The sequence below is a fragment of the Mycetomoellerius zeteki genome, unplaced genomic scaffold (genome assembly GCF_001594055.1).
Source record: "Mycetomoellerius zeteki isolate Tzet28-1 unplaced genomic scaffold, Tzet1.0 scaffold9, whole genome shotgun sequence".
Taxonomy (NCBI): domain Eukaryota; kingdom Metazoa; phylum Arthropoda; class Insecta; order Hymenoptera; family Formicidae; genus Mycetomoellerius; species Mycetomoellerius zeteki.
The window spans coordinates 1-13,454 of NW_017257935.1; the positions used below are offsets into that span (position 1 = coordinate 1).

A 13,454-nucleotide genomic window follows, 5' to 3' on the forward strand; every position below is an offset into this window, starting at 1 on the left:
AGTATTTATTAACGTTGTTTTCTTATGGCACATGTGATGGCACCGTTCGAAGAATAATCGAGACTTATATTCGAGCGAGAAAAAAATTTTACGTTAAACAAAAATAATTGTCGTCCGTAATTATATAAAAATAGCAATAAATTCTGTTTTTCCATCGCATTTTTATTTCAAAACTGAATAAAGTTAGAAATCGTATACTGAGTATTACGTTTAAAGTACTACGTTTCGTTTTATATTTCACATTCTTCGCGATAAGATTTCAAAAAGAAATGTGAAGAAGAGCAGCACGCGACACGGCTACCTGCCTGTACGAGCATCGGTAAGGGAATGAATGACTGCGCGGTAACTGCGCGTAAACGTGACACGCTGCGTGACGCGCTGTGTGACGCGCTGTGTGACGCGCCGCGTGATGCGCCTCGTGACGCGCTGCGTGACGCGTCGCCCGCCAGCAAGCAAACTCAAGGTCGCATGCCGATCATTTAACTGTCGAAATATTAACGTACATATATTACGAGATAAGTAAAGTAATATCTTTCACATTTTTAATATTCTCTGACAAATAGGCTTTATTGCACGGTTTTTGCTTTACTTCTTACTTTTATTCGTTACGCACACACTCAGCTCATGAATATTTTGGATATTTCAATCGTGTTACAATAAATGATTATTAGTTTGTAATAATTTTTTGTTACACGAAATCCGCGCCATGTACTGAATATTTTTAACAAAAGATTAACGCATTGAGTTATTCTGGTTAAAGGATATCCACGCATTCTATTATTTATTTAAATGTTTTAATTAATAATTGTTACAAGTGGTTTCAAATAATTTTTCCTTGCTTAAAAGGGAGTCTTGAGTTTTCAAATGAATACGAATATTTATATCAAAAAGGTTTTTAATATAAAACCTCCCTTTTAAGTAAGGAAACATTATTTGAAACCACTTATAACGATTATTAATTAAAATATTTAAATAAATAATAGAATGCGTGCATATCCTTTAACTAGAATAACTCTCAATGCGTTAATCTTTTGTTAAAAATATTCAGAACATTGCGCGGATTTCGTGTAACGAAAAGTTATTACAAACTAATAATCGCTTATTATAACATGATTGAAATATTCAAAATATTCATGAGCTGAATGTGTGCGTAACGAATGTAAGAAGTAAAGCAAAAACATGCAATAAAGTCTATTTGTTAGAGAATATTAAAAATGTAAAAGATATTACTTTACTTTTATCTCGTAATATATGTACGTTACTATTATAAATTGTATTATGAGAATCTAACGCTTAAACAGATGTCCGGCTATTGGGACATTTACCTTATCTGTAATGAATGAATTGCATGAATGAATGCGAAATCCGGAGCGACTCGTAACGTACAGGTCTTCCTCCGAAATCGTCGAGCGAATGCCGAAATGACGACGTAGTCCGCCACCGCGCCGCGCGACGCGATCCCACTCCTCGTTATTCCGCTGGCGCTCGGCCCCCCCTCACTGCTCGCCGTTCGGACATCCAACCGTCGCGTATGAAAAAATATTCACGATTTATTCAATGAAAACGTAATTTGTAATTATTCGCGTGGGTGATATTTTTGATATTTCAACGTTATGTCTCAATTTTTATTATTCTTTTTATAATGAGAGATTCATATTTAAATAAAGGTTGATAATATTCTTACATTCTTTACACAAAGATACACGCAAATTTTCTTAATATTGCATTGAAACAATTTGCGCTAAATACAGCTTTTTTGATTAAAAGTATTAAATATCTTGTTAAACGTTATTTAATTTTTCAGCTAAAAAATTAATTTGAGACGCTACGATTGCTGCAAATTATTCTGTGTTTCAGAAATTCTTTAAACTTATGTATATATTGTACAATGCCGATAACGGCTCGGTAAAATAACTGTTACGAATTATTTAAAATAAAACTATATAATAAATTCCAGAAACTTACTTAAAATATAAAATCGCGTAGAAATCGGTGAAAAAGCTGATACGATTTGTTTGAAGTAAAAAATATAAAACAGTTTCCGAACAAAAAAATATAAAACAGTTTCCTGAAACTTATTTAAAATATTAAATAAGAAATAAGTCAGTGATTCAAAAATAACAAAAAAATCCCTTCAATTGTTGCTTCCGTTGCTTGATGCTTGACGCTTGCATGTGAATACACCTTTACTTACTCTAAAGGTGCATTGGCTACGTTTACACCGTGCATTTAGGCCGCGGCCTATACAACAGACGTCTTTGTTTAATCTACAGGATAAACAAGGACATCTTTTGTATAGGCCGCGGCCTAAATGCGCGGTGTAAACGTAGCCATTCACATGCAAGCGTCAAGCATCAAGCAGCAGAAGCAGCAACCAATCAACGAGGCGATTTTTACAGTGGCGTAAGAAATATTTTTCATACCACTGCCCGTATCGCCCAGCTGAGTCGAGTATTCCCCTGTTACGGTAGAATGACAAGGGAATGCTTGACTGTGGTTGGTCAGTTCTTGTACTTTGACCCAATTCTAACCCTCGGTGGAAATAGGAGGTTTGTTCACGTCGCATGCTTCAACATGTTCCAATATGCTCCTACGATAGCTCTTACTCATTCCAACGCGCTTGGTAGAATGAGTAGGAGCTATGGTAGAAGCATATTGGAGTATACTGGAGCTTGCGACGTGAACAAACCTTTGGGCTTGAGCGGTAGTAGTACTAAATGGGTGCATTGGGTGCATTCAGTACCACGACCGCTCACTGAGTGCTCAGTGAGCTCTTGTATCTGTTTGGTTTATATTTTTAGTTCTAATGGAATATGCCAATAAGATGCAAGCGCTCACTGAGCGCTCAGTGAGCGGTTGTAGTAACGGAATCAGACTACGCATTAAAGATTGAGATTGAAGATTGAAGATTAAAATTTGACCAGTGAGGACAAAAGAATTTTAGCTCCTATTGTTTTGATTGGTCAAATTTCAATCTTTCAGTCTTCAATCTCAATATTCAATGCGTAGTCTGATTCCGGCCGTACTGAATGCACCTGATGCACCCAATGAGGACTACCACTCCTCAATTTTCTGACAATGCGCAATCTAGAGATATATGTCTATGGTTGCAACGTCACAAGTGAGAATTATCTGAGAATCGGTGTAAATGGAAAGCAACTGTTCCGTTCCAATTGAATCGTGCACAATGCTACACTTTGTGTTAAAATGTGTTAAACAATTGGAAAACATCTAATGTTAACATTTTAGAAATGAAAATAGCGAAATAATCTCGTGAAATTTTTTTTTGTTTTTATTACAATGACAATAAACGACGAGAATGAATAGTTTAGGTTTAAATCTAATTTTAAGAATGGGTTGTATATGCACTAAAGAAATCATTACGGTAAACTCGAGGAAATATAAAGTCTGTGAACACCTTGGAGATGGGCAAGTATATATTAATCAACTCACACACGATTATTTATGGTTAAAATATACTTATTGATAATCACATAAGTTATTGCATATGTAATACATGTTTTATGATAGAGAGAGTGTGTACATAAGATTATTTCTAAATGATTATATCTAAATTTATTCAATATAAGAAAAACAGGATTTTCTTTATGTAAAATATAATATTTACAGTATCTTGTTATTTTTATAGAAAAATTAATAATCATAAAAATATGTGATAGCTGGTAGCACAAATAAAGTTTACATTATGCTTCTAGTGGATTTAGCACAGTACTTTTAGTTGAGGATATCATCACACATAAAAAGTATGCTATTAAGAAAATTGTTTGTCATGGACCAGAAGATCAGCAATTAGCAACAAAAGAAGTTGAATATTATAAATTGATAAAACATCCAAATGTTATAGAATGTATAGATTCAACTTGCAAAGGTACCGCAGATCCAATTGTGAATACAACGAGCGAAATATTAATTGTTTTACCATATTATCATGTAAGTAACTATGATTGTTTAAAAATATTTTAAATGTAATACATTTTATAATGAACCAATTGATACTATTGTAATTTTAGAAAGGAACATTAGCAAATGATTTGGAACGACGAGCAAAGAATTGTGATTATATGAATCCTATAGATATCCTCAGCATATTTTTACAGATATGTGAAGGCGTAAAAGCATTTCATGAAGCTAAACCAGAACCTCTTGCTCATAGAGATTTAAAAACTGCAAATATAGTGCTTAACGATGTTGGAATACCTGTTATTATGGACTTGGGTATATTAAATTTTATTAAGGACTTAGTTAGGAAGTATGAGTGAAAGCATGTGTGTTTGAAAACAGATGAAACACTTTTGATGTTTTCAGAGCAATAAATTATGTAGGTAAGATAATTATGAGTAAATCAGATTGGTAGGAAGATATTGAGATAGAAAAAGCATAGGAGAAGTAAGCTACAAAGTAGGAAGGTAGAATAGGGGTATTAAAGGAATAGATTATAGAAAGGATTAAGATTATAGAGATAGCGAAAAGACATAAGTAAGGCAGGTAAGGAAAATTAATTGTATTAGAAAAGGACAGGAAGGCAGCACATTAAAGCCATGACACAGAAGAGGAATTTAAGACATGAAACTTAAGCAAATCGACCAATCATGAGCTTCCCACAATAAGTTGTTACTTAAGTTGTTACTTTAAGTCTTAAGTTATAAAAAATTGACCAGTCACAATTAAATGTAAGAAAAATAATCGACGATGATTGGTCAATTTCTTATGGCTCAAGACTTAAGGGGTTACATATACCTAGGTGAGTAAAAAAAAATCGATTTTTCAATTTTTGCATTTTCTTATAATATGAAATCTTAAGATTATTTTCCTAAAGTTATAACTCAAAATACGAAAAAATAAAAAGTTATACCATTATGAATTATATTGAAAGTTATAGTGTTTAAGAAAGCAAGAATGCATTGTAGACAACCTAAATTTGATTTAACAAGGATTAATGAGATTTAATGGGTGCATTCAGTACTACAACTGCTGACTAAGCGCTCAGTGAGCTCTTGTATCTGGTCTATATTTTAGTCCTAACGAAATATGCACCCATTATACAACCCTGGAATAGATGATTCCACGTACAAATAAAAGTTAGAACTAGATAGGACTAAAGGGAGAAGGATTATAAGATTCTTAAAGAAAGAAAAGCCAGAATAAAAAGAGACAAGGAAGAGATAAGGAAGAGATAAGCAGAGGTATATTGTAGATATACCTCTGTAGATATACATAAGATAGGAATAACGCATGCGTGATAAAATATTGTATGCACATCGAGATTGGTATGTTAGATTTAAAAATTAGCTAGCATAAAGTATAGATGGATGTGTGAGAATAAGATAAAAAGTGGGAACCAAGTCCCTTTCTTAGCTTGTTATGCTAAGAAGATTCTATTAAATTTTATTATGTTTAGTATAGTTAGCAAATATATATATGAAATTTATCATTAAATATAAAATAATTCTTTAGGTTCTGTAGCAACTGCCAGAGTTAAAGTATGCAGTACTCAAGCTGCACGGACTTTACAGGACTTGGCAACTGAAAGATGTTCCATGCCATATAGAGCTCCAGAACTATTTAATGTTGAAAGTTATTGTATGGTTGATGAACGAACAGATATCTGGGTAAGAAGCTTTTACGCTTATCTTAATGTAAACGACATATGCTTTGAATGTAATATTTACCTTTTTTAGTCATTGGGATGTATACTGTATGCATTATGTTATTTTAAATCTCCTTTTGATACTGTTTACGAACGAGGCGACAGTGTAGCTCTTGCTGTGATGAGTGCACACGTAAAGTTTCCAGAAGATACCCCGTATAATAAGGTTGTAATCTATTATATATTATACTTCTTTTAGGTCTAGCCACTGTTAGTATCTTATCTCATGCTTCATAGATTTAAATTTCAAAATTTTGTTTCTTTTTATTTTGAATAGTAATATGTGAATAGATGAATTGAACATGAAGCATCTTTTATAAAATTTAAATCTTGAGGATTTCCTTTATCTTTATTTTAAATTACATTATTAAACGTTTAATACATGTTCAGCATCCCACACAGCACCGAATATCACCAGAATGTCGTCAGAATACATTTGAAATCTGAAATATTCTGGTAATGATCTCAGAAACATTCTGACAATGTCAGTAGAATGTCTTATATCCGCACCTGGCAATATTCTGAAAACATTTTATAATATGCTGGAAAATGTTCTTTAATCAAGAGACACAGTAGTGTCTCGCGCCAAGTGTAGCTAGCGCGAGACCGCCCCATGTCTATGCGAGCCAGTGAGTTGCAAGCACCCGAGATTATCGAATCACTGAGAATGCTTAAAAGTTGATCGATTCTGAGTAGATGGACAACTCTGGTTTAAATTATATAATTAAAGTGTTTTTATTGTCTATGTACCCTACAAACGGGAGGGATACGCAGTAGGACAAAATTTAGGATCTAAATTTGATTGGCCGTTGTGTGACAACTTGAGGGACGTGCAGATTGCTCTGAATTGCCGTTATGCGCGTTGTCTCACCTGTCTTCTTCCACTACGGTTATCTACGGTTTCGCTAGCTCTAGTATCGATATATCGATAGAAAACTATCAGAAAATCGCTGTCATTCGTGGCATCGCTTCGTGAAAATATATCGTTACCGTAATAGCCGCAGCACAGACTTTTGCATAATACATAATGCATAAGGCATAAGAAAATCAACCAAAATTTCTCTTTTCCGTGAAAAGGAACGTGGAGTCTACAATAGAAGTCGAAAATTAATATGTAGTATCATACTAATAAGTGATTTAGTAGTGTTAGAATCTAAATGACTTGAAAAATTAATGTGTTACAGATTTTTAAAGAAACACATCATGAAAAAAGATTAAAGCTGCAAACTGAAAACGCAGTTTAGATTTTTTATTATTAAAGTATTATTAAATACATATACAAGTAAAAATTTGGATGTTAAAATGTTCATATCAATATCTGTTATATTTTTATTTAAAAAATGATACTAGAAAATTTTATTATTTTATTCAATTCAAATATATAATTTTTTCAAAAAAATATATGATAATAATCTCTAAATTGAGTCAACTACTAACATAATACACATTTTTTTCAAACATTGAAGTACTACTTCTTTTAAAAAATAAAATCGGAATGCAAAAGAACTATATTCTATAATAAATCTCTTACAAATCTTTATTTCTTAAAAATAAAATCTAAGTGATGCATATCTTTTTATTTTCGTTTAAAGGTCTTCCTATTTCAACACAAGTGAGATATATACTTTTCCATTCCAACTCAGTAAATTACAAGGAATCAAAAAAGTAAAAGTATAACTGAAAAATTTATTTCAAGTAAAGAATTTTTACAATAAAAAAAAACTTAGTGCTGCAATACGGTTAACAATACAAAATGCGTGACATCACACCAAAATTACAAAAAGGTAAAAGAAAGGCGTCAAGTGTACGCACTTGTATATGTGCTCCTTGAAGAGAAAAATGACTTTGGTAATTAGATTCAGATTAAAGGACACTGCGCTGATGATCTTGACCTTGACATATGTTGTCAAGATGGCTCTGAGTGACTTCCGACAGGTTTTAGATGGCTGTCGTCCTTCGTTAAAAAGTTAACAAAAGAAATTTGAAAAATGGTATCTCTTTTCTATTATTTGAAACACAAAATTACTTTAAAATATATTTTACGACTTGCCACGTGAGTTTAAGTTTAGTTTTTAAGTTTGGTTTCTTATAATGTGCTTGCAGCTTTAGCTTGATAGTTTTCACATTTATTTCTTTAGGATGATTTGATTTTTTTGATGCGTCTTTACTTGACGGGGATCTCACTAATAGTGAGCTTTTCTTAAATGGATCATCATTTAAAAACAATGGGTGCCACCCCCCTTCCCAGAATCCATATAAAAAAAGAAAAATTTGAAGCGAAACGAGTCCAGAACATCAAGAAAACATTGCAAATGTAATATTTCAAATGAAATGTGTCTGTACAATATTTCAAATAAAATATTCTACGTGTAATATCTCTAAATATATGCAGAAATATTTCAAATGAAATATTCTATAGAAGACATTTGAAATATTCTAACAATATTCTAATGATGTTCCGTGCTATGTGGGATATTATCACATTTTCAAAAAAATTTTTTCTTCTAATACTGTCTGAAATGGAAGTTACGAATACATCTATTTACATAAAATCTATATTTACTAAAATCTATTTACTAAAACAAAAATGTTCTCTCTGTTAAGGAATTTATAAGAAATTTTAACTTTTTATTTATATATATATATGTGTATGAATACATATTGCTCAAAAAAATAGTACTATTTTTTCTTAGTAAATTTTTGTCCATCTTTACACTCTAATTACTCAGCGAATTATTAACGTAAAAAAAGATTAAAAACGATTCTAGAGAGTGAACTCTGTACTATAAGGTGCTTTTGTTCATTTTTTACACAAATTAATATTCAAAAATGTGGTCAGTTTTGAATGAGAACGTATTTAAGATGCTTAACATCTTGAAATTTGAAATCTTCCGACTAACAAAAAAATTGAACATAATCAATGATACCATCTCAAAGTATGGACTTTGAATCTGCAAATGACAAAAAATACCTTTTCCTACGCCAATCATTTAGTGAGATATGATTTAAAGTAACCACTGACTTTTTATGATTTCAATACCGCCGGCGTTTGTGTAATCCGATATCCACGAGTTTCTTCTTATTAAGAAAATATAGAAAAAAGGTCTGCATGTACACACATACTCATGTACACTTCATGCACACAAGCACGCGCGCGCGCGCACACGCACACGTGCGCATGCATATACACACACTTGCGCACACATGCACATACACGATCCCTGGTGAAAAAACTTTTTTAAATTTCTCCGAAAATTTCTCTGAAAAAATCTGAAAAATGTCCTTATTTTCGGATACATTGCAGAGTTCTTCAAAGAATTTTTCAGTATATAATTTTAGAGATTTGTTAAAATATTTCAGTGGTTTATGAATATTTTCATAAATTTTTTTAAACTATATTCATAGACTTTCAGAATTTTTCAAAGATTTTCAGAGATTTTCAATGAGATACGCGAAAAAAATTCATATTTTAAAATTTATAAATTTTATTTCTTTTTTTAACAGAAGTTGTTCTATACAAAATATATGTAATGATTTTACTCTCTTGAAATTATTTTGAAAAAACACTTACCTAGTAGGATTTGAACCTGGGACTTTTGGATTATGAGTTTTTCTGCGTTACGTGCTACACCATTTTTTCAATTGATAAGTATGTTATTTATTATCTATTTAAATTTCAGAGACATCATTGAATTCCCGCGAAATTCAGGGATTTTCAGACCCTTTCTGCAGAAAATGATTTTCAAAGAAATCCTCTGAAAGCCTTTAAAAAGTGAGAAACTATTAAAATTCTATCTTCAGGGATATCATTGAATTCTCGAATTTCAACGAAGTTCAAGAACTTTTAGATACTTGGAAATTATTTTTTCAGAGAATTCACTGAAAGTCTCTGAAATGTCAGAAACCACGAAAATTCTATCTTCAGAGACATTATTGAATCCCGAGTTTCATAGTGAAATTCAGAGACCTTCAGACACTTGGAAATAATTTTCAGAGAAATCGCTGATAATCCCTAAATTTCCTTGAGAAAGTCTCTGAGTGTTACTGAAAATCTCTGAAAAATGTTTTCAGGCATTTGCAGCGAAATTTTCAGAGACATTTTTTCACCAGGGATCTCCAAAATATGACTGACAATGAGCAACTTCTTTGTGGTACACATTTACGCAAATGCCAGCGGTATCGTGCTGAAATCATAAAAAATCAGGGGTTTATAACGATGCACTCCAAATGCATCGTTTCCAGAAGGAAACTGACCGGATGCCACTGCATCGGTCCCCCTGGCCAATGCCAGTAATGAAAGCGCGATGCGACCGTACTTTTTTTTAATTCAAAAGCGAACATAATTTCAGATGACAGCAACCACCGTTTCCGTCGAAAACTACCAAGTGCGATACTCTGTATCGCTGCGTGTTTTCGGCCGCCGGTTAGTCACCGCGATTCGCCGCTGGTGTGTGATCGCGTACGCGAGAACCAATCGGTGATACGCGTATCGGGTATCGCGGCGTCGTACCGATGCCCGTATCTGTCACGCGCCGAGAAATAGCCATGTGCAAGTATTAAAGAGCCAGACGCGATACCCGAAACTAACTCGAAAACAAATACACGTACATATTATATTATAACGTAACCCACGCTTACACGCACGCACACCATCACCGCGAACAGCATGGTTCTATTTGTTTTTCTTTTTCACCAGTATTCCGATCACTTTTTGCAACGACTAAGAATTCTCCGAATTTGCATTGTATTTCCTACGATTTCTTTTGCAATCACAATAAAGACTTTTTTGTACTTTTATACATTTAAAATAATAATAATTTGGTTAAAAATTAGTTTCTTGCATTCTTTCCTCCCCATGCGAATCTTTTTTGCGGCCGTCCTATTAGAATCGAGGGGCTATCGCCGCGCAAAAATCAGGTAGTAACAACTTTAAATCATTATATCTCGCTAAATAATCGGCGTAGGAAAAAGTTTTTTTATTTGAAAGTGCAAAGTCTATACTTTGAGATGATATCAATGATTATGTTCGTCAATTTTTTTATTAGTCGGTGGAAGACTGCAAATTTCAAGATTCTAGATATCTCAAATACGTTCTTATCCAAAGCTGACCACGCCTTTGAATATTAAATTGAGTCAAAATTGAACAAAAGATTATAATAGAGAGTTTGCTCAGTAAAATACTTTTTTATAATCTTTTTTTTACGTTAATTATTCGCTAAATAACTACAGTTTAAAAATAGGCAAAAATTTATTGAAAAAGTGTGCCCCTAATTTTTTGAAGCAATGTATATGTATGTGATAGTATTTATTATATAATCACATATATTTTATGTAGTCTTATGTTTTTATAATTTAGAATTTAGAAGTACTACTGACTTTTTTTTGGCATCTCAACGCTGCTATGGTGTGACGCTGCTTTATATTAATAATTATATTGGGTTGGAGGAAAAGTTCTGCGGTATTTTTAGCTCAAAATTGTATATACAATATTTTCATTAAAAACGATTAAAATTTAAATTTAAAAGAGTTTAAAGTTTGAAATCTCCACTTTCGAATAGTTACTATATTTTCTAAATTTATGTGAATTTTGTAATTTTTACATATAGAAAATTACGAGCTGAAAAGAATGAAAAATTTTCTTTCTACTTTGTGGGTCTGTGCCTAAAAAAAAATTTTTAGGCTGAGTGCCTAGAAAAATTAGGCTGAGTGCCTAAAAAAAATTTGAGCAAATTTTCAACTATCCTATATAATTTTGAGCTAACAAAATATCGCAGAATTTTTTCTCCGACCCAATATTTCTATGAATTCAGATGTTAACGCTAAGATAAAATCATTTGAGAATGTATGCAGGAGAATCGTGATTTGTTAATGTAACTTATACAGGCTGTTCCACGTAACTGTGATCACGATTTTTCAGGCACTTCCGATGATCCAACAAAAATTATTTTGAATAAAAGTTAGTCAGTTTCCAATCGGCTACAAGTTTGCATATATAGTATAGCAGGTCATTGAACTCATATTGACATCAGTTCCAATATTATGAAGTAAAAAATACGTAGTACTATTTTAAAAAATTAGGGTGACACCTTGATTTTTTCCTAAAAAGGAATATTTTGCAAATTTTTAATATTGCAACTTGTAGCCGATTGGAGACTAACTTTTATTCAAAATAATTTTTGTTGGATCATTGGAAGTGCCGGAAAAACCGTGATCACAGTTATGTATTTATACAGAGTGTCCTGTAAGTTTCTGCCAAATGCTTTTGTATAGATAGAGCGGACTAAATTGAGTCGAAAAGTCTTGTACCATTTCGCAATAGTTAACGAGATATTAATTACTAAAGATTGTTGAATTTACATAAAAATGAATTTTCTGTGCAAAAATGAAAATAAGAGAAACAATCTCCAATGACCTTGATCTTAACGAATGTTATCCAGGACATGATTCTGAACAACATTCAAAAGGTTTTAGTCATCGGTCGGTTTCCTTGCGTAATGGTAATGCCGGCGGTACTGTAACGTTCAAGTTTTATAACTCGAAAAGTACTTTATGAAATATAACTTGATTGTAGTGTTTGGAAAAGCTCTTGAGACCAGCTATCAGATTCTAGAATCAAAAAAGGGCGTGCCGTTTAAAAAAATCGATGTGATCTTGACCTTGGCGACGCCATGGTCAAACTGATAAGATCAGTAAATAAATCTTTTTGAACCCTGCAATTTTTTATCTGAAACGCTTTTCTGTAAAATTCATATTTTCCGAGATATTCAGGTATCCCAACCTTTTTAGGACTTTTCCGGCTGTATTCTAACTTTCGAGCCTTATAACTCGAAAAATACTTAATGAAAAAATATTTATTATAATGTTTTGAAAAGCACTTGAGGTAAGCTACAAGAAAATGTAAAATAAGGGGTTCCATTTAAAAAAATCGACGTGACCTTGACCTGGCCTTAGCGACGTCACTCAAAATCAATAGTACCTTCTTATGTCCCCCTCCGAACCATACAACTTTTGTTTGAGATATTTTTCCGTATCTACCATAGTTTTCAAGATATCTTAATGCATTATTTTAAATGGGACACTATATATGCATATATATAAGTTACATTGACAAATCAAAAAATATATTTAAAATTTTTTTAACTTTTATAAAACTAATTATTTATATATATATATATATAATTATAATGTATAAAATATCGAATTGTATATAGAAAATAAATATAATAAAATCGTACTTTGTTTTATAAAAGTTTAAAAAATTATAAATACATTTTTCTATAATAATTCTGGTAATATATTTGACAAATATACTTAAACTTTTGCACATTACAACTTATATACAATTTTAATTCAATTTTTATTTTGTTAAATGACATGATTATTTTTACAAACAAATAATATTTTTATGATTCATTTTTTATCTTGAATGAAAAGAGCGCGCAATTTGAATACATACACACACACATATGCACGCAGGTGCGCACGCACACATTCAAAATCTTTGTTTAATTGTTTTTATTAAATTTACACCTTTTTCATGGACAGATTTCTATCAGTACAGTATAAATTTTTTCATAAATAAATTATATGTTTCTGTTTTAGGATATGCAAAATTTAATTTTGTTGATGTTAAAAGTCAATCCGATGGAACGTCCGTACATATATAGTATAATAGAGAGTGTGCACGATACTATCGCTAAATTGAAAGCATAGTCGCATATCATATTATGACGTAAATATTGCAATGACTAGACCACACGTTTAGGAAAATATATGTAACATTCTA

The 13,454-nt window shown here is 31.9% G+C and overlaps 1 protein-coding gene across 1 annotated transcript; it reads left to right on the top strand.

The window, feature by feature from the left end:
- Window positions 1–3,112: 3,112 nt before the first annotated feature.
- On the top strand, window positions 3,113–13,454 carry LOC108730360 (serine/threonine-protein kinase 16). Its single transcript, XM_018460010.1, has 6 exons — window positions 3,113–3,429; window positions 3,717–3,951; window positions 4,032–4,236; window positions 5,476–5,630; window positions 5,700–5,834; window positions 13,271–13,454. The coding sequence occupies exons 1-6, from the start codon at window positions 3,320–3,322 to the stop codon at window positions 13,379–13,381; spliced, it is 951 nt and encodes a 316-aa protein (XP_018315512.1). The 5' UTR covers window positions 3,113–3,319; the 3' UTR covers window positions 13,382–13,454.